Genomic DNA, 23966 nt, shown 5'->3' on the forward strand with positions numbered 1-23966 from the left:
GCAAAACGCTCACAAAACTGATTATGTCTTTTTGTAACGTCGCTCCATGGAAATACTGCGGCATATGGAATGGAGAGATTTAAAAGGTGCAGTGTGTAATATTTAGTGGCATCAAGTTGTGAAGGTTCTAGATTGCAACGCTCCCTTGCTTACCCCTCCCTTAAGAGGAGAATTTACAGAAGCTACAGTGGCCATCAAGACCAAGAAGCTAGTAAGTAAAGATGGCATCATCCACCACTGCCTCAAGTCTTTCCTACAATATCAAGTGATGAGGTGAAGATGTATTTAGTTATTTATTCTACAGTACTTCTTCTTCTTCTTGGTCTTCCAACAGGTACATTTCCCCAGGACGCCCACTATTTATAAAAACGTGTAAGGCCGTTAAGTTTGTCCGTTCTGTGCTACTGTAGAAACATGGCGGTGCAACATGGCGGCCTCAGCGCCCCGCTCCTATGTAGATATAAAGGATCATTCTACGATCACAAGAGAACAAGAGATTATACACTAATGTGAATATTATTTTCCATTTTTACCAAGTCTGTTCTGAGAAATGCCAATTAATTCTACATACTGCACCTTTAAATGTCCCCCTCAGTACAAAAGGCATTCATACACAAGACTAGCAATACCACACAACGTTCCAATGATGATGTGGCCACGGTACGAATGTAATGAAGCATAATGTTTGAACACCTACGTAGATCTAAACAGGGTTGCTACACATTCTCCATTTCAAAATTCCATACTTTTTTAGACTCAAATTTCCAGGATTCTTTGTTGATTTTTCAGTCCATATTTACCATTTCAATACGAATAGTTAAATGCTTTTTATAAACATACATGGTTTCTGAAGCCAGCCCTTTGCCCTTTGGAGGACTTGCATCATCATTACAAACTCTTTCCCCAAACTCAAGAACAAGTCAAAACTTACCGTTAATTTACAGTAGGTTGCTCAAAACTTTTGATAAGAATTGCTCAAAAGAATTTAATTTTTTTTTCAATGTATGCATGATGGAAAGGTTTCAGTTGCATCCATGGTAACCAGACAAGATCCTCAAGTAAGCTTGTTTAGTTGCACATCATCTGAACAGTATGTAACATTAGCAAGCTTGATTTAATTTGTATTTTAAATATATTTTAGAGATAGACTTGAAACACAACTTTTTTTTTCCATACTCTTTTTCCCCCCCATACTTCCAGACTAGGAAAATACTGAACCTTAAATTCCATTCTGCATAGGAACCCTGTCTAAATCATTTTTTAAATTTTTTTATTAAGGGTGCTACGAGGAACTTTTTAATATTTCTGTCTTACTTTTTCCTCTGATGATCATAAATTACATGCAACAGCAAACGAGACCATCAGTGCAAAGAATGGTATTTTTCTATAGTTTTTCTTAATGCATTTGTCATGGGTATATACGCTCACCCAGGAACAACAGCTGGCAGTGGTAAAAACACTACCGCTTTAGTCCAAAGGGGTCCGCTAGAATTAACACACACTGAAAGTTCCTCGGAGCACCTTTAAAGAATAATCCAGAACTGCTCAGCATCGTAGGACGTGAAGGCATCGCTGACTCGTCTTTCAAAAAACACGTCAAAACTTCAGAAGAAAAAAGTCTGTTGGTCCAATAAATAATAAAAAGTTATTCTTGATTCTTACTCGTTGGTGCTTTGTTCGTGTAGCTGCAGGCCACTTCCTGTTCGTTAAGACAATTTGGTTTGGAACAGAAGGACCCGTTTACACACAGAGAGAAAGAGAGAGAGAAAGAGCGAGAGAGAGAGAGAGAGAGAGAGAGAGAGAGAGATCGTCGCAGCAGAAAAAAAAACTAAAACTAAAAACCCAAAAATCCTGTTTCTGTTGCAAGGAACGTCTCGTATCGTCGCAGCCTTAAAGGTGGAGCCAGTGATTCTGGAGAACGCTTGATGTCAAAATCAGTGAATATCTCCTCATGATCCGCTACCTGTCTGTACTGTGTGTGCACTGAAAGAAAATCAAGTGTTTGTCCACAGCCTAGGCTCTGTGAAATTGGCATGTTACTAGCTACGGTTGGCCCCTTTGTTTACATACCAGTTTACAGAACCTAAGCTGTGAATTAACACACACAGAAACACGCACACACAGAAACACGCACACACGCACACACACACACACACACACACACACACACACACACACACACACACACACACACACACACACACACACACACACACACACACACACACACACACACACACACACACACACACACACACACACACACACACACACACACACACACACACACACACACACACACACACACACACACACACACACACACACACACACACACACACACACACAGGTAGCGGTATCATGAGGAGATATTCACTGATTTGACTCTGATTTTTTTTTTTTTTACAGCAAGAATCACTGACTGCACCTTTAACAGAGTTGGGTGGAGCAGCTGTGATGTCACCAGTAGAATGACCGTGACAGGAAGTTGGTGGCGGCCCCTAGCCAGCTGGCTCCGTCGGCCTCCGGGCCCACGCGCTTCACGGCCTTGTCCGGGTCCATAGACGGGCTCTCGTCCTCGGGCAGATAGTCAGGAAGGTCCCTGGTCTGGTCCACATCCACTGAACCGTCCTCCGCCAGCGTGATCAACACCTAAAGGCAAGGCAAGGCAAGGCAAGGCAAGTTTATTTATATAGCACAATTCAGACACAAGGCCACTCAAAGTGCTTTAAAGGGGCAAGATTAGGATACATAAAACACATTATAAAACATTTAAAAGCGAATAAAAGAAGCAAATAAAATAAAAATTGCAGGTTAAAATGGAAACAAAAAAGTCTTCAGACTCGATTTAAAAGAACTGAGAGTTGCAGCAGACCTCAAGTTCTCTGGGAGTTTGTTCCAGATTTTTGGTGCATAAAAACTAAAAGCTGCTTCTCCTCGTTTAGTCCTAACTCTGGGGACTGTAAGTAGACCTGTCTGTCTGTCTGTCTGTCTGTCTGTCTGTCTGTCTGTCTGTCTGTCTGTCTGTCTGTCTGTCTGTCTGTCTCCTTGTTTAGTCCTAACTCTAGGGACTGTAAGTAAACCTGTCCCAGACGACCTAAGGGCTCTGGACGGTTCATAACGTATCAGCAGATCAGTAATGTATTTTGGCCCTAAACCATTTAGTGCTTTATAAACCAACATCAGTATTTTGAAATCAATTCTTTGAGTGACTGGAAGCCAGTGTAAAGACCTCAGAACTGGGGTAATGTGATCCACTTTTTTGGTCCTAGTGAGGACTCGAGCAGCAGCGTTCTGAATTAGCTGAAGCTGCCTGATGGATTTTTTTGGAAGGCCTGCAAATACACTATTACAGTAGTCAAGTCTACTAAAGATAAATGCATGGACAAGTTTTTCTAAATCTTGCTGAGACATAAGTCCTTTAATTCTTGATATGTTTTTTAGGTGGTAGTAGGCTGATTTATTAATTGATTTAATGTGTTTCCTGAAATTCAAATCGGAGTCTACGACAACACCAAGATTTCTGGCTTGGGGTGTAGTTTCTAACATAACGGATGTAAGCTGTGCGCTGACTTTTAATTGTTCATCTTTGGCACCAAAGACAATTACTTCAGTTTTGTCGTTGTTTAATTGAAGGAAATTTTGGCACATCCAATCATTGATTTGTTCAATGCACTTACTCAGTGCTTGTATCGGACTGTAGTCTCCTGGTGATATGGTTATGTAAATTTGTGTGTCGTCTGCATAATTATGGTAGCATAATTTGTTCTTATTCATAATCTGAGCTAGTGGGAGCATGTAGATGTTAAACAGAAGAGGCCCAAGAATGGAACCTTGGGGGACTCCGCATTCAATATTTGTTCGCTCGGATGTGAAATTTCCTATTGACACATAGTAGTCTCTATCCTTTAAGTAGGATTCAAACCAGCTTAGTACAGTTCCAGAAAGTCCAACCCAGTTTGCTAGTCGATCTAGTAATATGCTGTGGTCAACTGTGTCAAAAGCGGCACTGAGATCCAGTAAAACTAAGACAGAACTTTTGCCACAGTCTGTGTGTGCTAAACACAAATAAGAGCTTGAAATATGCAACGTAATGCTTTTTATAAACACAACAAGTCAAGTCAGAGTGTATCTAGAGGGGGCGCTCATGGTGTAGGGTTTGAGTTAAACATATACTGTACATTCATGGTTCCCTCACATTTTTACCGATTCATTTTGAAACCTAAACACAACTACTTTAGTAAGACATCGTGATGAGAGCTTCTAATGTGCAATGTAATGCTTTTTGTATTCTTTGAGTTGAGCCTTATGTATGTATATCACTTTGGTTTGTCTATTTTTGTACTTTTATTTTATTAATTGACTAGTTTCAGAGGAGGGGGATTTGTATACATTTACAGAGCCTGCAGTTAGTTAACAAATCATATGCAATCCTCAGCTAGCGCAATCAACACCTTAACACAACAAAACAAGACAAAGTGTATTTGTATATTTGCTCGTGGTGTAGTGGTTAGAGTCAAACATATACTGTACATTCATGGTTCCCACATATTTTTACTAGGGCTGTCAAACGATTAAAATTTTTTAGCAGATTAATCACAGGATTCTGCGGATTAATCACGATTAATTTTACCATTCGAAATATGCCCGGAAAATTCGAATTTTCTCTGTATATTGTTGTATGAATGGAAAGATAAATGACAGAAGGTGGATATGTACATTTAAAATTAGTATGTTTATTAATTGAAAATCAAAATTATGGTTTTAATACTGATAATACATTTTAATCAAACTAAAATATATAGGCCTACCTACCAAATCATAATTCAATTGGTCTGTCTCTTTACTATGTATTTGGGCAAATATAGGATAGGCTATAGAATGGCATTTATTTGGTGAATCTATAGGTTGTGCATTCTTGAATACAACTTGATCACAGTCCGCGGTGTGTGCGTGTGTGTGGGTGCGTTTGTACGCGCAACCACGTCCTAGGGGACTGTTCATGTGTGCCAGGAAGCCAACGTTATGTTGATGTCTGATCACACACACCTCTGAAGACTGCAGACGTTTGTGTCCTCGCGGGCTCTGAACAGAGCGCACAATGTTTCTCCTCCTGTTGCTTCGACATCAACTGTCACCCGCGGCAGTTGATTTTATATACTATCTATGCCCCCGACACAGACGTGGCAGTTTAAAACTTTAAAACACGGCACAGGCTAGCGTGCTGCTATGTTTGGCTGTGCGCAGCTACTGATCCTTGGTCAGCCACAACGTAGAGTGACTGTAGTACAGAGCCGGTGGGATGTACGGGGCAGATCATTCTGCACATGCGTTAAATGCGTTAAAAAAATTAACGCCGATAATGAATCACCCTGCGTTAACGCGTTCATTTTTACAGCCCTAATTTTTACCAATGAATCTTCAAAACTTTTCCATGACATTTCCATAACCTTATTTGAAGGTGAAGTATGCTGTTTCAGAGGAGGGGGATTTACATGCACAGAGCCTGCAGTTGCTACAACAACATTGAAACGGTAACTTTTCAGGAAGCTTTCTAACTTCAAACAGTGTTCAAGGGATCACACTTTCCTGTGCATAGGGTACCTTTAAACAAGGTAAATGTTATTGTTGTACATTGTCCCTGTTTAAATAAAGTTTTAACATTTCAACCGACTGACACAGACCTCTTCTCCGTTCTCTCCTTCCACCACCTGCTGAGCCTCTGTGTGTGTGTGTGTGTGTGTGTGTGTGTGTGTGTGTGTGTGTGTGTGTGTGTGTGTGTGTGTGTGTGTGTGTGTGTGTGTGTGTGTGTCTGTGTGTCTGTGTGTGTGTGTCTGTGTGTGTCTGTGTGTGTGTGTGTGTGTGTGTGTGTCTGTGTCTGTGTCTGTGTGTGTCTGTGTCTGTGTGTGTCTGTGTGTCTGTGTGTCTGTGTGTCTGTGTCTGTGTCTGTGTCTGTGTCTGTCTGTGTGTGTGTGTGTGTGTGTGTGTGTGTGTGTCTGTGTGTGTGTCTGTGTCAGTCTGTGTGTGTGTGTGTGTGTGTGTCTGTGTGTGTGTCTGTGTGTGTGTGTGTGTGTGTGTGTGTGTGTGTGTGTGTGTGTGTGTGTGTGTGTGACAGACCTCTTCTCCGTTCTGCCCCTTCACCACCTGCTGAGCCGTCATCACCTCCGTGGCCGCGATCGCAGACGCCAGCGCCTGGAAAACAAAACACAAGATGTATTCATCTATCAGCTGTTCTAATGCATTCATACATGACATACCTTATACTATATACTATCTATGGTTCATACATGATAACTAAATATTTAAACTAGTGCTGTCAGTTTAATGCGTTATTAACGGCGTTAACGCAAACCCATTTTAACGGCGTCAATTTTTTTATCGCGCGATTAACGCTCGTCATGGCCTAGGAAACGTTGTGGTTTTTTCACAAGCTGTTGAATCAACTAGTAATGTTAGAACAACTGAAACACCACAAACTATACATATGGCTCACAATTAAGTTACTGTCAATTCAAACGGTAATTTCACATTAAAATCATTTAACTGGCAAAACGGCGAAACGTCAAGTCAATTCTGACTTTTATTTTGAAGCAGAAACCTGAACCTAGCACTTCCTAGCTCAGCTGCGCGACCTTCACTAGTCTTCCGTGTGTGACTGAGACCCATGCTCTGAGTCTACGTGGAAAAGAACAGAAAAGAAAGCTTGTAATTTGCAGAAGTCTTACTTATAACCCTGCGCGCACACCAAAACTTCCATGAATGTTAGTGGCAGCCGCCAGTCATTCATTTTCACTTTAATTTTCGCTATGAAGCCTCGGCTGCAGCAGCACCATGGCAACCACCATAGATGAAACTGTTACAACACTTTCCCCGTACAACAGGAGGAGAGTGTCTGGACAACGTCTGCCAGGGGCAAAATGTCAGAGAATGTTTTTATCAACTTTGCCAAAATGTGATTTACAGTGTGTTAGTGCTGGAGCTGGGCCACTTCTTTATTCCACCTGTGGGTCGCCATGGTAACGGCCATGTCACAGTTCAGTGATTTGTTGATTTATTTATTGTATGAGAGAGAGAAATGGTACTGTGGCTGTAAAGATGTTTTCACACTGGGAAGTCTCAACCAGTGTAGAAAGTGTAATAAACTGAAGCTAAAAGTAAACTATTTGGTCTCTTGTGCATCAGGTGTTCCTCTCCTTAACTCCCCTGACATCCGAAACCATGTTTCTACTAAGCCTCAATAAGAACTGTTCGTACTGGAAAATGTCCACGGTCCGTGGGATAGCTTCATACCCCGAGCCATGTTGTGCAACACTACTGTAATAAAACACGGTCCCTATGTTACATCAACACAAGCTACGAATGAGGAAAAGGAGAGATCTGATACATTTATGATACGAATACACAAAACAAACTGTACCCGATCTATTAGACAGACGTTTTGTTTCGTTTGCTTCAACAAGTTGTGTTGCACCAGTGTGATCTCCCCTTTTTAGGTCTCCTGTCATCTTTATACACCGGAGTAGGCTACCTCTAAAATGTATTTAAGGCTTGCTATAGTTGATTCACATAATGGGGCTGCTCCATCTTCCAGAACGGGCCGGGAACTCTTCATGTAAACATGGCATCCATCCACCGCGAACTGAGTCACGTCCAGTGCAACAGCAGCCATGCAGTGTGAACAGAAAGACGGGGGACGAGCTGAAACGTGATGGAGGAATCACCGGAGCAGGAACAAAGAGGGTCTAGTGGGAGGGGAGCGGAAGGAATAGGAGAGAGGGCGAGAGACTATGTTGAGGCAGTGAAACTCAGGGGGTTGCTTTTCGGTTTACTGCGTGACTATACCTTGGGGAACACATTAGTTGACCAAATGTAATGGGGGAAGTTCTGAACCACAAAAACTTTAAAAAAAGGGCAACTATTGTGAACACCATAATTTGGCAGATGCGTGAACTTGTTTAACTTTTGTTTTGGAGGCAGGCACCCTGAAGACAGCTCCGCATAGGGAACATGTATAATAATGGGAATTAAAGGTAGCCTGAGACACTCACACTGAGGCTAAATCTATAATTGTTTCCCCCCTGACGGTCAGCAGCAGCTTTCCGCTTGACTGATAGCGATGGCTTTGAAGGCGGACAGCGACCGAGGTTCATCAAGAAGCGCTCATGAAAAACATCCCGGAGAGCGTTGGAGCTCATCGGCTACGTGAAGACATGTGACACCCCGTTGTACCGGGACGCACGGAGCCAGTCGTGGCTCAGACTCGCCGTGACATTTTTATAATCCCTGAAGAACAGTGAGACATATTAAAATGCCAACTTCAAAAGAAAGAAATGACGTCAACATAGGTGTAGAGGGAAATCTAAGCCTGTTAATGCATTATTAAAATCAAAACAGGATGGCAAACATGAATCACTGTTGAGGCCCAGCAAGTGCTCCACCATTTCAGATTACATTGAACCTTCGACACTGAAGGTTATTCCCCTGCAGTATTAGTAGTGCAGTGTAGCGACAATCTAAGATGAACTGCTTTGTATGTTCTGTATCGCAAACTGAAGAAACTCATTGTTGCACAAGCGGAAGGGAGAGATGGAAGATGTACAGCGTCGAATGAATGGAACAAAACAGGCTATTACTGCTGTTCGGGAGGGGATAGCAAAAATTGTATCCAGTATTGCATCTATCAAAGGAGAAATCGCTGGAATCGCTGATATCAAAGGAGACATTGTAAAAATGGCTACAGTGGAAAGAGAGGATAACGATGAGTAATTAAAATTCATTGGGAAAATGGAAAGCATGTCAGTTGTGCAAGGTCAATGAATAATGAGAATGAAAATTGACTGTGTATTGGACTGCAGCTGCTTAACAAAAAAATTAGCAAAATCATCAAAAAAAAAAAAAAAGTGTTTTTTCTTTTTTTGTAACAGTAAATGTGTATCTGTGTATCTGAATCTGATGAAAATGGGGGCGGGACCTGATAAGCCTTTGGCTTCTTCCGTCTCCCTTCGGACAACACAAAGTAAGATGTATGATGTGAAAGAGATAATTGTGTATTGTGTGGAATTGTCCGAAAGAATAATAATAAAAAATAAAAAAAAACTCTTAGAGATTTGCTATGGGAGCTCGCAATGTTGTTGCCACATGGGAGACAGAGACGGGGATCCACACACATAGTGGGGATTCACCATGCTCATCCTGAGTGGGTGAGCCTGTGTCATACTCAGCCATGTAAGGCTAAAGAAGCAGCGTAATCCTGGCTGATTACACTGGTCTCTTTTCCCACTCTGTTGGTAACTTTGCCCCAATCTCATTTTTGCGTCATTTTGAGACAAGAGAGGGAAATAATTTGTGACTGAGAAAGTTCAAGCTTAACAGCAGCAATTAAATGGCCTGTCGTGTCCCTGCTGTTGCTGTGTGATTTGTGGTGTTGAAGTTGAAGGGGTAAATGGTCAAGGGAATATACACCTAAACAATGGGTTACTCTGTTGGTCAATATTACAAGTTGGTATTATATGAATGGGTGCCTGCATACTAGCCTTCACACTTTATAGATACTTTAAGAGTCCATGTTATTTTTGTATAATGAAGCTCAGAGGCTAAATCTGGCACTATAGCTTCTGAGATAAAGAAATAAATACATAAATATAAATACGTGGTTAATGTTGATCACAGCAACAGCCACAGATTTAGCATTTTTATGAAGCCCAAAAATGAGTGTTATTTCACGAGATTACACTGGTCTATTTGTAGTCTCTGTGGTTGATGGTGAGTCACCAATGGCCCTATCGCAGCACAGATCACATGCACTTATTTGTAGGATCACGAGTACTGTCCCCATCTCCCAAATTTCACTTGAAAGATCGAAATGATCCCACATCAGCCTTGTGTGTCTCTCTGTGCTTGATTGTCCATTGCTGACTGGTATCCAGGGAACGCTGAGTTAGTGGACTGTCTGTACTATCAGAATTAACCTGTTCTACCCCGTCATTGTCTGGAACAGGCCTGGTGACAAATTGAACTTTGAAAACTGTTGAGCAGATTGCTGAGGACAGCGTGTCCTCCTGTGGCCTGTCCTCGACATGTGATGTGTGGGACCAGGGATAGGAACACGGAGATTGATGCAGGGCACGGACACAGAGAGAGAGAGAGAGAGAGAGAGAGAGAGAGAGAGAGAGAGAGAGACAGAGACAGAGAGAGACAGAGACAGAGAGAGAGATACACAAACAGATGGATTGCACTATGGGGTCTCAAAGCACTTGGAGAAATATTACAGAATTTTTTTTTTAACTGAAAAATACAGTAAAACATAAGAAGGTGTGGATACTCATGCACAAAGAGGGTTTTACTTGTTTGGCCACTTGACAAACAGAAAGTCAAAGTAATTCTTGTTCTTTCAGCTGTGTTATGGTCTTCAGCGTTTAACTTTCTTTACCAGTTAGTCACACATTTTGTCCAACAGCTTTTGTTTGGTACCCGTGTATTTTTCATGTGTGTGTGTGTGTGTCTGTGTGTGTGTGTGTGTGTGTGTGTGTGTGTGTGTGTGTGTGTGTGTGTGTGTGTGTCTGTGTGTGTGTCTGTGTGTGTGTGTGTGTGTGTGTGTGTGTGTCTGTGTGTCTGTCTGTCTGCCTGCCTGCCTGTCTGTCTGTCTGTCTGTCTGTCTGTCTGTCTGTCTGTCTGTCTGTTTGTCATGGGTATACACTCACCCAGGAACAACAGCTGGCGTGGTAAAAACACTACCGCTTTTGTCCAAAGGGGGGCGCTAGAATTAACACAAACTCAAAGTTCCTCGGAGCTCCTTTTAAGGTTTCACTGTATCACAGTATTGAGACTACAGCTCTGAAATGTGTTATTTTGAAATTTCTTCTGAACATGAATCAACGTGTATGAAAAACATGAACAAGAACTGATAAAATGATTGCCTAACTGGGAATAAAGTGAGTCACTGCTGCTCTGCTACGTGATGCACTGTGTGTGTCTGTCTGTCTGTCTGTCTGTCTGTCTGTCTGTCTGTCTGCCTGCCTGCCTGTCTGCCTGCCTGTCTGCCTGCCTGTCTGTCTGTCTGTCTGTCTGTCTGTCTGTCTGTCTGCCTGCCTACCTGCCTGCCTGTCTTACCTCAGCCTTCAGGTCAGACCGGATCCTCACGCTGTGTGTGTCCGTGTGTCTGTGTGTCTGTGTGTCTGCCTGTCTGTCTGTCTGTCTTACCTCAGCCTTCAGGTCAGAGCGTATCCTGACGATGCATCTCTTCAGGTTCATCTGGAAGGTGAAGCTGATGACTCCTCTGATCCTCAGCAGAGCTTCTTCACAGGCACCGCGCCGACTCTGCAACCACCGCACAGAGATAGTTTCAATTTGAAGGTGAAGTAAGCGGTTTATTTATGTTAATATAAGTGTTAAATCGCTCTTTATTCATACAGTGATCACTTACATAATGTGCACGTTTTATAAAGCCGATCTCTCAGTCAGCTGCTCTGCATGTAATCGGCAAATAAACTTTTCGGGGGATCCCGAAATTAATATCCAATCACAAGAGAGAACGCTACAAACCGAAACCCGTCTCGCTCTTGGTCTCATTGCCGGTGCACGCCAGAGCAACAGATGGGTGAATGTTTATGTGCCTACAATGGCGGAGCAGGTAAAAATCCTTCCCAAAGTCTGTTTTGATGGTTTTTATCAAGTTTTATCACACTTATGGATCTGAGATGATGCTAGATAACTCGCTGCTTGAAGACCGCAGTGCATTAATGTGGTGACGTAGGGACGAGGGAGGGGACTGCTAACTGCAGTAACTGACAGGAAGTTAGCTAAAAGACCCATTCCGCTTACAGCACCTTTAAAGTCAAACAGTGAAAATGTGCAGATATTCCGTGGTAGAAGTCTAGCAGAAGTAACTTGTAAACACCCACATATTTACCTCCTAATATAAGTGGACACACAGACTTTAAATGCAGTATTCACTTATATTAGGAGGTAATATATTGTATTTCATGCCCCAGTAAAGCACTTTGAATTGCCTTGTGTCTGAATTGTGCTATATAAACTCTGACACAACCACACAGAGATAGTTTCAATTTAAAGTCCACTTATATTAGGAGCTAAATACATGTGTGTTTACAAGTGACTTCTGCTACACTTCTACCATGGAAGATCTGCACATTTCCCCTGTGTGCCAGTCCCCATCCTTCTCTGCTATCTAGTTTGGTAGAAGCAGATTTAGTTTGTCCCAATACATGATGTCAGATGAAGCATGCACAATTGCACACAGATTCACAATTCACTTAAATTAGGAGGTTGATACAGCTTTTTAAGAGCGAAAATCAAACACTATTCCAGCCCTTTCAAGATAAAGTGTAACTTCTTCAACCACACAGAGACTTTCAATGCACTGTTTACTTTCACAACCGGACAGCGATACTTTCAATGCTTCACTTATAGAGACAGACAGACAGACAGAGAGACAGACAGAGAGAGATAGAGACAGACAGACAGACAGAGAGCGACAGACAGACAGACAGACAGACAGACAGACAGACAGACAGACAGACAGACAGACAGACACACACACACACAATGCTTTAATTAGGAATTTGATGATCGTTTTATGTGTAGGTTGACAGCATCTGAAAACAGTATTATTCAGGCATTGGCCAAGCCTGGGCTCAGCTCTGTCAGGTTCTCATCCTCACTCTGGAGACATTGGAGGGCATCTTTGTATACTGCAAGTGTTGTATGCTGATCTCTTATTTTATTTATTTTTAATCTGCATGCATTGGTGTGCTTTTTGTTGTTATTTATGTATTGAGTCTATTTTTTATACATTGTACTATGGATCTTCATGTGTCCTGAATAAAATCATATATATATATATTAGGAGGTAAATACGTGTGTATAAAAGTGACTTCTGCTACACTTCTACCACGGAAGATCAGCAATTTTTTTTAAGACATATTGGCACACCCTGAGTTCTTACTCAAATACTTCCCTGATATTTAGTTTGGTAGAAACAGGTTTAGTTTGGCCTAAGACATGATGTCAGATGCAGCATGCTGAAAAATACCCAGATGTCCTACTACATCCGGTGGTGATTTTTAGTGTTGAAACCAGCAGCTTTATGGAGGTTCTGACCCACAATCCACTGCAGCAGAAGTTACATCACATGGACTGAGCCTCCCAGTGAAAACAACCAGCAAGTAGAGAGAGAGAGAGAGAGAGATATGGAGAGAGAGAGGGAGAGAGAGAGGGAGGGAGAGATGGAGATAGAGAGATGGACAGAAGGAGAGGGAGGGAGAGAGAGAGATATGGAGAGAGAGGGAGGGAGAGAGAGAGAGATATGGAGAGATAGAGGGAGAGAGAGAGAGAGAAATGGAGAGAAGGAGAGGGAGAGAGAGAGAAATGGAGAGAGAGAGACATACACATCCCTGCTGTATTCTCACCGCATCGTCCAGGCCTTCTATGTGCAGTATGATGGTCTTTGCTCTCTTGTTGCTGGAGCCCATGAAGAAGTGAGCGGCTTTGCGTCGCGCGCTGCCGGACTCACCGGCTGACTCTGGATCAGCCTCACTGTTCAGAAGCTCATAGATCTCTGAGGCCAGAAGCTTAGTCTCCCCGGGGGTGGTAGGTCTGAGGGAGGGAGGGAGGGAGGGAGGGAGGGAGGGAGGGAGAGACAGAGAGAGAGAGAGAGAGAGAGAGAGACAGACAGACAGAGGGAGGGAGACAGACACAGACAGACAGGCAGGCAGGCAGACAGACATAGAAACACAGAGACAGACAGGCAGACAGACACACACACGGACGGACGGACGGATGGACGGATGGAGGGACAGACAGACAGACAGACACCAGGGAAGCAACACTATCAGAATACTGTCAACCATCTTTAACAAACATTATCTCAACTTTTTTTTCCAATTCTCTGAACCGAATATCTCAATTTAAAAAAGGTACTCACATCAACTTAACTTTCCATAATCATTTCTAGCACTATTCTGAAGGTTATTACTGAAGGATTTGTTCATATGTTGTTCATTGTCTGATTCATGAGACATTTTCTTCTCAGAAACACACCGAAAATGCATTTTTAAGACCTAGAAGTACACAGTGTTTTCTGATCCGACTTACTTTTGCATGACATTCTGCAGACTGAGCATCATCCCCAGCTCTCCCTTCAGCTTCTCTCTGTTGGATTTGCATTCTGCCAGGTAGCGCAGCGCCTGGAAATACAACACATACTTTTTTAAATATATTTGTTTAGACCTTTATTTATACAGGTATATCCCATTGAGACCGGAGACTCTTTCTCAAGGGAGACCTGTTCCCATTCCCACGTTACCATTCACACACCGATAGCAGCAGGGTTACTATCAGGAGAAATTTAGGGTTCAGTGTCTTGCTAAGGGACGCTTCGACATGTGGCAGTGGGATGGGGGATCGAACACACACACCATACAAACACAGATAGATACATACACACACACACACACACACACACACACACCCACAAAGAGACAGACACAGACCGCACGCACACACACACACACACACACACACACACACACACACACACACACACAGGTGGACTTACCAGCAGTGCGGAGTAGACGACCTGTGGGTTGGGATGGTCCAGGAACAGGATGAGTCCCGGTAAACAGCCCGTATCCGTGACGATGGCCCGGCGGTTCATGGGGTCAGAAGCCAAGTCACGGAGCTGGTTCACCACAGCCAGCGCGTCCGGCTCCGCTTCAGTCATGGTGATCCTCACTCACCCATACAAGATACACTGAGGGGACAGACAGGTAGGTAGGGAGACAGAGAGAGAGAGAGACGGACAGGCAGGCAGGCAGACAGCGAGAGAGAGAGAGAGACATACAAACAGACAGACAGACACACACACATACAGACAGCGAGAGACAGACAGACACACACACAAAGTTAAATCAATAGATATTTATATTTTTTATATTTATATATTGGACTAGCACTCCACTGCTCTTCACTCACCCATACAAGGCACACCCTGGGGAACACACACAGACTAGAACTCATCTGTGTGCTGTAGCTCATATATATATATATATATATATATATATATATATATATATATATATATATATATATATATATATATATATATATATATATATATATATATATATATATATAAATAAATGAAACTTGAAAATAAATATGTAGATATACATGTATAACACAGACTTACACTCCTATGCATTTTACAACGCCCACCCTGAGGACCACACACACACACACACACACACACACACACACACACACACACACACACACACACACACACACACACACACACACACACACACACACACACACACACACACACACACACACACACACACACACTTTCTCTTTTACTTGCATTTTTTTATTACTTGAAAAGAAAAAAAAACACTTGAAAAAAATACATATATATTTTTTAACTTGAAAAAAAAACATAATAAAAAAATATATATATCCGTATTTTATATATAGTAAGTTTTTAAAGTAAAAAAAGGTATGGGTTGTTTTAGTTAATATGTAGCCTATGTATGCTGACACTAGATGTCAGAATTCTATCTATCTATCTATCTATCTATCTATCTATCTATCTATCTATCCATCCACCCATCTATACACATAAACACACGTTTACAAAGGCCCAGATAACATAACATTAATTTCTCCATAGTGATGTTCTGCACTAATAAAGAAGCCGTATACATGAATAAACCTGCTGCTGTGTGTGTGTCACGTTTATAGTGCTGACCATGGAGGAGCGGGTGTTGTCCCTTTCTCTACCCGCTTTCAGACGCTGTTTCTCGGCCTACCTGAGACGGACAGCGGCCTCCGAAGTACCAGCCGTGAAGTGAGAACCGGCTCCGGTTATACAACGTTACAGGTGAGCCGATGACAGTAACGTTAAAAGGTAAATACACACGGTGAATTCTTCTGCTATTTATTCTTCCTGCTGTCAGCGACCAGGGGCGGTGACGTGTCAACATGAAGCGATGTGATTGGCTGTCGTTCTGCTGACCAATGAGAGGCTTTCTTCTTTGAGTTAAAGGGCTCCACCACGCCCTGACGCAGGATCGACATTCACATCAGTAGGTTTTAATGGCTTATTTTACAGATGAAATATACCATCAAATTCACTATTTAAAAAACAATATACAGTAAGCCTATACATATAAAATGAATAGTCTAAATGATGCAATGGATAGGAATAGCCTATGAGTCAATGTAGTTCAATAAATAAATACATTTGAATTTTTTCTTTAATTCCACATTTTTTCAAACGTTTTTTTCTTTTTCTTGTAAAGGGTACTTTCAATTACATAAGTCCACATTCATCAATTTAATATTGTGCTTAGTTAATTTATATAAATGATTAATATTAATAACAATTAAAACCCACTCCGGTCAACAGAACTAAATAGATAAAGATTAAAATTATTTTATTGTCATTGCATGAAACTTACAGAACCATTCAAGACCCAAAGATACCATCACACAATTATGAATCACACACACACTTCCTTTAAACGTTCTTCATACTGTAGAGATCAATTGACAGGTGACCCTGATTTACAATGAGATCCAGTCAAATAAATGCAAAGCGAAAACAACAATACATACACAATACACAATGCAAATACATCAAATACACAACAAGCTGATAAAGAGACAAAACTATTGAAACATTTAGACATTGATGTAGAATGGGATTTAGCTCACTTAAAATATGTTAATAAATAAATTCAAATAATAATCAAATAAAACAAGTAATCATTGTAGTACCTATCAGTGAACAGCAGATGGCAGCACATACTGGATATTAGTTCTAACAAGATTTTCTTCATGTAATAGGCCTACTTTAACATCTTCAATATATCCTTCATAATAACTTGTTTTTGTTTAAATATCTTTTTTAATTATGCCTGGCATTCTAAAACCACATATCTCCAGATGTTTGAAGGTAAAAAATAAAATCTTCTCTGTCTTCTTCCAAATAAACTCTTTATATTATCCTTTTTTCTGGACTTCTGAAAGATTTGTGGTTCTCACAGGACAGCCGGGCTACAAACACATGATAATCTTAAAGAATATGATGCAATGCAGAAGATGCAAATGTGTTTTTCGAGTGTCTAAGGTTTGGAGTAGTTAAAGGTGAAAAGGGTAACATTTATATAGATATAGATATCACCATGAAACCAGTTTATTACTGAGATTAAAACTATTATTTATTGCATTAAATTTGTTCAGAAATGTAATGCAGAGACCAGCTTCAGCAGGGGACCTGGGAACTTCCCTTTCCTTGGCCACATCAACCAGCTCTGACTGGGGGATCCTGAGGCGTTCCCGTGGAGATATAATCTCTCCACCTAGTGCTGGGTCTTCCTCCTTCCAGCTGGACTTGCCGGGAACACCTCCCTAGAGAGGCGTCCAAGGGGATCCTGACCAGATGCCCTAACCACTTCAACTGGCTCCTTTCTACCAAAGGAGCATTTTGGCCGCTCGTACCTGCAACCTAGTCCTTTGGTCATGACCTGGCCTGCATGACCATAGGTGGTAAAACAAACCAAGATCAACCGCTAAATCCAAAGCTTTGCCTTCCGGATCAGCTCTCTTTTCGTCACAACGTTGGGGTAAAGTGGGGTGTTAAACCACCCTAGCTGCTCTGATTCTCCGGCCATCCCACGTTACATTGTCCCCTCACTCGCCGACAACACCCCTAGGTACTTGAACTCCTTCCCTTGGGTTATGGACTCATTCCCGACCTTGTGTAGACAGTCCATCGGTTTCCTGCTGAGAACCATGGCCTCAGAATTAGAGGTGCTGATCCTCATCCCAGCCCACCGAACCTTGAACCCTTCCAACCACAACTATGCCTCCATATCCTGTCCATGAATGTCACAAACAGGACTGGTGACCAAGTGCAGCCCTGGCTGAGGCCAACCCCCAACGGGAATGAGCTGACTTAATGCAGGGAACCCAGACATTGAGGGTACAGAGATTGGATAAGAAGTACCCGCCTCATCCCATACTCCCATTGCCTTTTGACCTCAAGTTAACTGTCCTATCCTTGTATCCAGGAAAAACCTTCACCTCCTGTTTCTCAGTGCAAGACCCTCAGAGCAATGAAGGTGGATTTGCAGACTCTGCTCTGTACTACTGTGCTGTGAGGCCCACAGTGACAGCAAACCCACAGTCTCTATACAAAAACCTGACAGCTGCTCACTCAACATTCACACATTTCAGCTCCCACAATACGCATTTTTTCAATCACTGAGACTTGTGACGATGATCTCACCATGCATAATGAGATGTAAATGTTGAGAGTTCCTCAGCAGATGATAAAGAGGAAGGACCAATGATGTGAAGGCCCAGATCCATCAGAGTATCAATGTTGTTCCTCTCTCACTGCAGACATGAAACACTGGCTGAGAAACCTCCTGATTCTGACTCTATGGCTAGGTAACTCTTTAAACCTACTGATTGTTCTCCTTTAATCAATCATCTTTATTGATACATCTCTTCCTCTGCATGTTCTCTTCTTCCCCAGAGAGTAAAGGAGAAGACAGAGTGATGCAGCCAACAGGAGATGTCGTTGCTACTCAAGGACAGACAGTTAAACTAAACTGTACATTTGAAACAACTAGAGCAAGTCCAACTTTGTTTTGGTACAAACAAGACGTGAATGATTTTCCAAAGTACATGCTGAAGTCTTATGGAAAATCGGTAGATAACGCTCCAGAATTCCAGAAAGACAGATTTATTGCTACAATCAACGAGACATCAGTTCCTCTGAAGATCCAGAAGCTTCAGCTGTCTGACTCTGCTGTGTACTACTGTGCTCTGCAGCCCACAGTGACAGGAAACACCAAAACTCTGTACAAAAACCTTTGGAGCAAAGACAACATAATACTCCACAACGTCCACTAGAGGGAGTCACACACTCTTAAACTTCAATGGTCTGAAAACCTTCAGGAGTATATTTGACATATGAATCTCCACCTACTGAGTGCAGAGGTACCTCATGGCAGATAACTGTTTGATTCCGACTGTGAACATCAGACAGAACACAACTCACAAAACATATTCATACTGACCATCGACATTCAGCATTTCACTTCTGTAAACATGGAAAAACTTGGTGTAGTTTTGTTTTTTTCAGTTCTCGTAGGTACGTATGTTTCTCAAATGATGGATCTCTCACTGTGGAATAGAACTCTAAATATAACATGTTGTTTCTCTCACTAGGTAACACCTTGGAAGCTGATATTACTGCCAACAGAGATGAAGAGTTTTCCCCAGAGGGCCGTACTGTTACTCTGTCCTGTAACTATTCAGTTAAAGCAGAAAATCTCCAGTGGTATCGACAGGATCCTGGATCTGCTCCTCAGTTCCTGCTCCTGATCACTGACACTAAAGAGCCTTCAGTGGTGGAAGCAAAACCTCCACACCCTCGACTGACTGCTGAACTGAATGAGGAGAGAAATCAAGTCAATCTGCAGATCTCCTCTGCTGCAGTGTCTGACTCTGCTGTGTACTACTGTGCTCTGCAGCCCACAGTGACAGGAAACACCAAAACTCTGTACAAAAACCTTTGGAGCAAAGACAACACAATACTCCACAACGTCCACTAGAGGGAGTCACACACTGTTAAACTTCAATGGTCTCTGATGATTCTGTCTAGATTTGGTTGCAGAGGAGCTTCATGTCAGAGAACGGTTTGATTCCAAACAGAACTATAGAAGAGAGAGGACCTTCCATTTTCAGCAGAGTTCAATGCACAAACAATACCTCTATTCAACATGCTGTTATTGGACTATTGTGTTCTTTCTCTGATGTTTGGCACTTTTCTAACAGGTAGGTGGAATTCTTCCTTTACATATTAAAAAGTTGAAATCTAATAAAAGACAAATTTGAATAATTTGAGTCTTTTAATACATGTAATAACGGAGTTTTCTCTTCCTTTAGGTGTCAGCTGTGAACAACTCACTCCAGTCAATGATGAAGAGAACAGTTTAGAAGGCAGCACTGTTACTCTGTCCTACACATACCCCACAAAATCAACTGGTGATTATTTCTTCTGGTATCGACAATATCCAGGAAAACCTCCACAGTTCCTCATCTCACACTCTGCTTCAGGAAATGTATTGAATGAACAAATCACTGGACTGAAGATTAAAGTGGAACGAGACAGAATCCACATGAACATCTCCTCTGCTGCAGTGTCTGACTCTGCTCTGTACTACTGTGCTCTGCAGCCCACAGTGACAGGAAACACCAAAACTCTGTACAAAAACCTTCAGAGCAAAGACAACACAATACTCCACAACGTCCACTAGAGGGAGTCACACACTGTTAAACTTCAATGGTCTCTGATGATACAGTCTAGATTTGTTTGCAGAGGAGCTTCATGGCAGAGAACGGTTTGATTCCAAACAGAACTATAAAAGAGAGAGGACCTTCCATATTCAGCAGAGTTCAATACACAGACCGCAAACATTACCTATATTCAACATGATGTCATTGGAGTATTATGTACTTTCTCTGATGTTTGGCACTTTTCTAACAGGTACGTTACATTCTTAGATTTAAAAAAATAATTTAAAAGTTTCATAATGTGATTAATTTATTAAGTTTTGTAACATGGTAAACCTTTCTTAGGTGTCAGCTGTGAACAACTCACTCCAGTCAATGGTGAAGTGTACAGTGTAGAAGGCAGCACTGTTACTCTTTCCTACAGATACACCAAACAAGCAGATGGAAATGATAACTTCTTCTGGTATCGACAATATCCAGGAAAACCACCAGAGTTCCTGCTGTTTATCTCAGGGCTTAACATCACTAAAACAGCAGAATCTCTGAAATCGGACAAAAGGTTCTTTACTGATCTGACTGAGGGAAAGAATCGTGTAGATCTTCAAATCTCCTCTGCTGCAGTGTCTGACTCTGCTGTGTACTACTGTGCTGTGAGGCCCACAGTGACAGCAAACCCACAGTCTCTGTACAAAAACCTGACAGCTGCTCACTCAACATAGACACACTTCAGCTCCTCCTTTTAAAGAACAACAGCTCCATCAAGTGGACACTGACAACATCCTGAGCAGATGATAAAGAGGAAGGACCACTGATGTGAAGGCCCAGATCCATCAGAGTATCAATGTTGTTCCTCTCTCACTGCAGACATGAAACACTGGCTGAGAAACCTCCTGATTCTGACTCTCTGGCTAGGTAACTCTTTAAACCTACTGATTGTTCTCCTTTAATCAATCATCTTTATTGATTCATCTCTTCCTCTGCATGTTCTCTTCTTCCCCAGAAAGTAAAGGAGAAGACAGAGTGATGCAGCCAACAAGAGATGTCATTGCTACTCAAGGACAGACACTTAAACTTAACTGTACATTTGAAACAAGTGCCTCAACTCCATATCTCTACTGGTATAAACAGGATGGAAACAACAGCCCTAAATTCATGCTGAGCCTCTCTAAATTTGGCCAGGTGAAAGCAGAGGATGAGTTTAAGGAAAGATTTTCCTCCACACTGAATTTCACCTCAAGATCAGTTCCTCTGAAGATCCAGAAGCTTCAGCTGTCTGACTCTGCTGTGTACTACTGTGCTCTGCAGCCCACAGTGACAGGAAACACCAAAACTCTGTACAAAAACCTTTGGAGCAAAGACAACACAATACTCCACAACGTCCACTAGAGGGAGTCACACACTGTTATTTTTTCGTCAGTATTAGTATTGTTAAAGAGATCCTATTATACTACTTTTCTGGTCTTAATTTCTTGTTTTACACTGCTATAGAGCAACCTGACATGAATCACATCACAAAAAACTATGTAGATTTTCGGGAAGCTCTTTCTCTTATTTTGGCGATCCAGCACATCCTGTCAACACTTGAGTGTGTGTGCTTCGGCAATCTCCGCTCACTCCGCCTGTGCTTCGGGGATCTCCGCTCCCCTCCCCCCTCCTGCAAACCCCACTCCGTTGTAATTGGTTACCTTCCTTCCGGAACACTTTCAGTGGCGGGAAGCGCGAGCATGGACCTATAAGGGCGCGAGGCAGACGCGAACAGGGAAGTGACAGCATTACCATACATGGAAACATCCGCGTGGTGACGTCACGAAGTTACATGCGACGTCACAAAGTTACGGAAGGGTTAGACCGCTCTGAACCGCTCTGAACACGCGACTTCTCGACTGGCTAGAATAGTGTTTAGTGCTCTGCACAGACACCCCAGACGGTCAGCAGGGAATACGTCGAAATGCATGTAAGTCATTATCTGATAATTTAGTATGGTTAAGCATGACTATGAATCATCATAACAACGTTTATAGGTCATAAAAGTCAAAAAGCATCATAGGTCCTCTTTAAGCATTTTTCGTTTCTGGTCCATCTACCCACTATCAACACTTGTTCTACAAAGGATCTTCTGTATGCGCCAACTCTTTTCTTACACTTGAGTTGACTTGCACAAGTATACTTAAAAGTATTTTTCTACAAACCACAAGCTAAGTTATTTACATTCTTTTACATATATTTCTGGTCTGTTTGTTTGTCAAGCAAAACTTGCACGTATAGTTAATCAGTCTGGCAAAATAATTGGCTCTCGCCAAACCCCCCTACCACAACTGTACACCCGGTCAGTGCTCAGGAAAGCCAATACAGTAGGGCGACTGTGGCTCAGTTGGTAGAGCGGGTTGGCCGATGATCAAAGGGTTGGAGGTTCGATCCCCACCCTGCCACCTGTGTCATAGTTGTTGTGTCCTTGGGCAAGACACTTCACCCACCTTGCCTCGTGTGAATGTCGATAGTTAGCCTGCTATCGATGTATGAATGAGTGTGTGAATGGTAACGTGTAAATGGGAACAGGTCTCCCTTGTAAAAGAGTCTTCGGACTCAATGGGATTTACCTGTATAAATAAAGGTTAAAAAAAAAAGAAAATCACACAGGACCCTCCACCACAGTGTTAATTTTGGCAGCAAATTCTGATTTAGTCTTAGTCTTAGTCTTTTGAATATCACACCATTTAGTCTTAGTCCTATTCTAGTCATCTAAAATATTTTAGTCTTAGTCTAGTCTAGTCTACTAAATATAAGCAGATTTTAGTTTGACAAAATCTACAGCGGACTTTGTCTACTAAGTGTTTTTCTTCATTGAATGGTATTAAGGTTTGAATATGCAATACAGACACAAATTTAATGGTTGTAATACAAAACATGTATTCTATTTCATTAGTAATAATCTCACATAAAATCAGTGTACCTGACTGGATAGGGGGGAGGGGGGGCTTTAAGAGCCTGTGCCCGGGGGTCCATTATCTCATGATCTGTCTATGAACCAACTGGATTCCACAATCTTTTTTCTTTTTGCGGGGAGCATGCACAAGCATTATTTATAAAAATAAAGAAAATAAAGAAAATATTTTAAAAAAGTGGGGGGCCCCACACTAGGTCTTGAAACGGGCCCCGAGATCGTTAAGGCCGCCCCTGGGCAGCAGCAGCACGCAGTTGAGGTGCTGATAAATTTGAGCAACTGCACCTTCCTTTAAGCAACACTGCTGCCGCTGTGTGTGTTCGGACTTCTTTTGCATCAAAGCCTTTTTGATAATACAATTAGAGGTTTTAATTGAACGCTGTCCATGCGTCGGAGTTGATTGTAACTTAAAAACAGAAACTAACGGACGGAGGTGGCAGTTTCACATGGCTCTGTGTATTCAAACTCGAGACAGAGCCTACTACAAACAGATCGCGGAACTTAGCCGTTCCCCTAGACATCGTTAACGGGCAGGATATCCCTGACTATCATTTTTGTCCATCATACCGCAGAGTTTTTCAGCACAGCGGCTCACTCCACCCGCTCACACTTGCGCGGTCTCCCGTCGATTTTCACCGACACAGGGTTGAATTCGCTGCTTTGCACTGATTGGATTTCTTCCCAACTTGTCCCA

General features: G+C 42.1%; 1 protein-coding gene across 1 annotated transcript in view; it reads right to left on the minus strand.

Annotated features, from left to right (window-relative positions):
• The window catches only part of LOC307254985 (armadillo repeat-containing protein 1-like), a 16182-nt gene extending 211 nt beyond the window's left edge, over positions 1–15971 (minus strand). Inside the window, exons 1-7 of the mRNA XM_080033576.1 lie at positions 15831–15971; positions 14576–14770; positions 14113–14204; positions 13428–13614; positions 11200–11316; positions 6118–6192; positions 1–2652 (exon numbers count right to left, since the gene is read on the minus strand). The exon at positions 1–2652 is cut by the window's left edge and continues 211 nt beyond it. Coding sequence (XP_079889702.1) covers positions 2461–2652; positions 6118–6192; positions 11200–11316; positions 13428–13614; positions 14113–14204; positions 14576–14740 — 828 coding nt within the window. The 5' untranslated portion in view covers positions 14741–14770; positions 15831–15971 and the 3' untranslated portion in view covers positions 1–2460. The remainder of the gene's footprint in view (positions 2653–6117; positions 6193–11199; positions 11317–13427; positions 13615–14112; positions 14205–14575; positions 14771–15830) is intronic.
• Positions 15972–23966: the final 7995 nt, after the last annotated feature.

Source organism: Ammodytes marinus (genome assembly GCF_949987685.1).
Source record: "Ammodytes marinus genome assembly, chromosome: 9".
In the NCBI taxonomy this organism is placed as follows: Eukaryota; Metazoa; Chordata; class Actinopteri; order Uranoscopiformes; family Ammodytidae; genus Ammodytes; species Ammodytes marinus.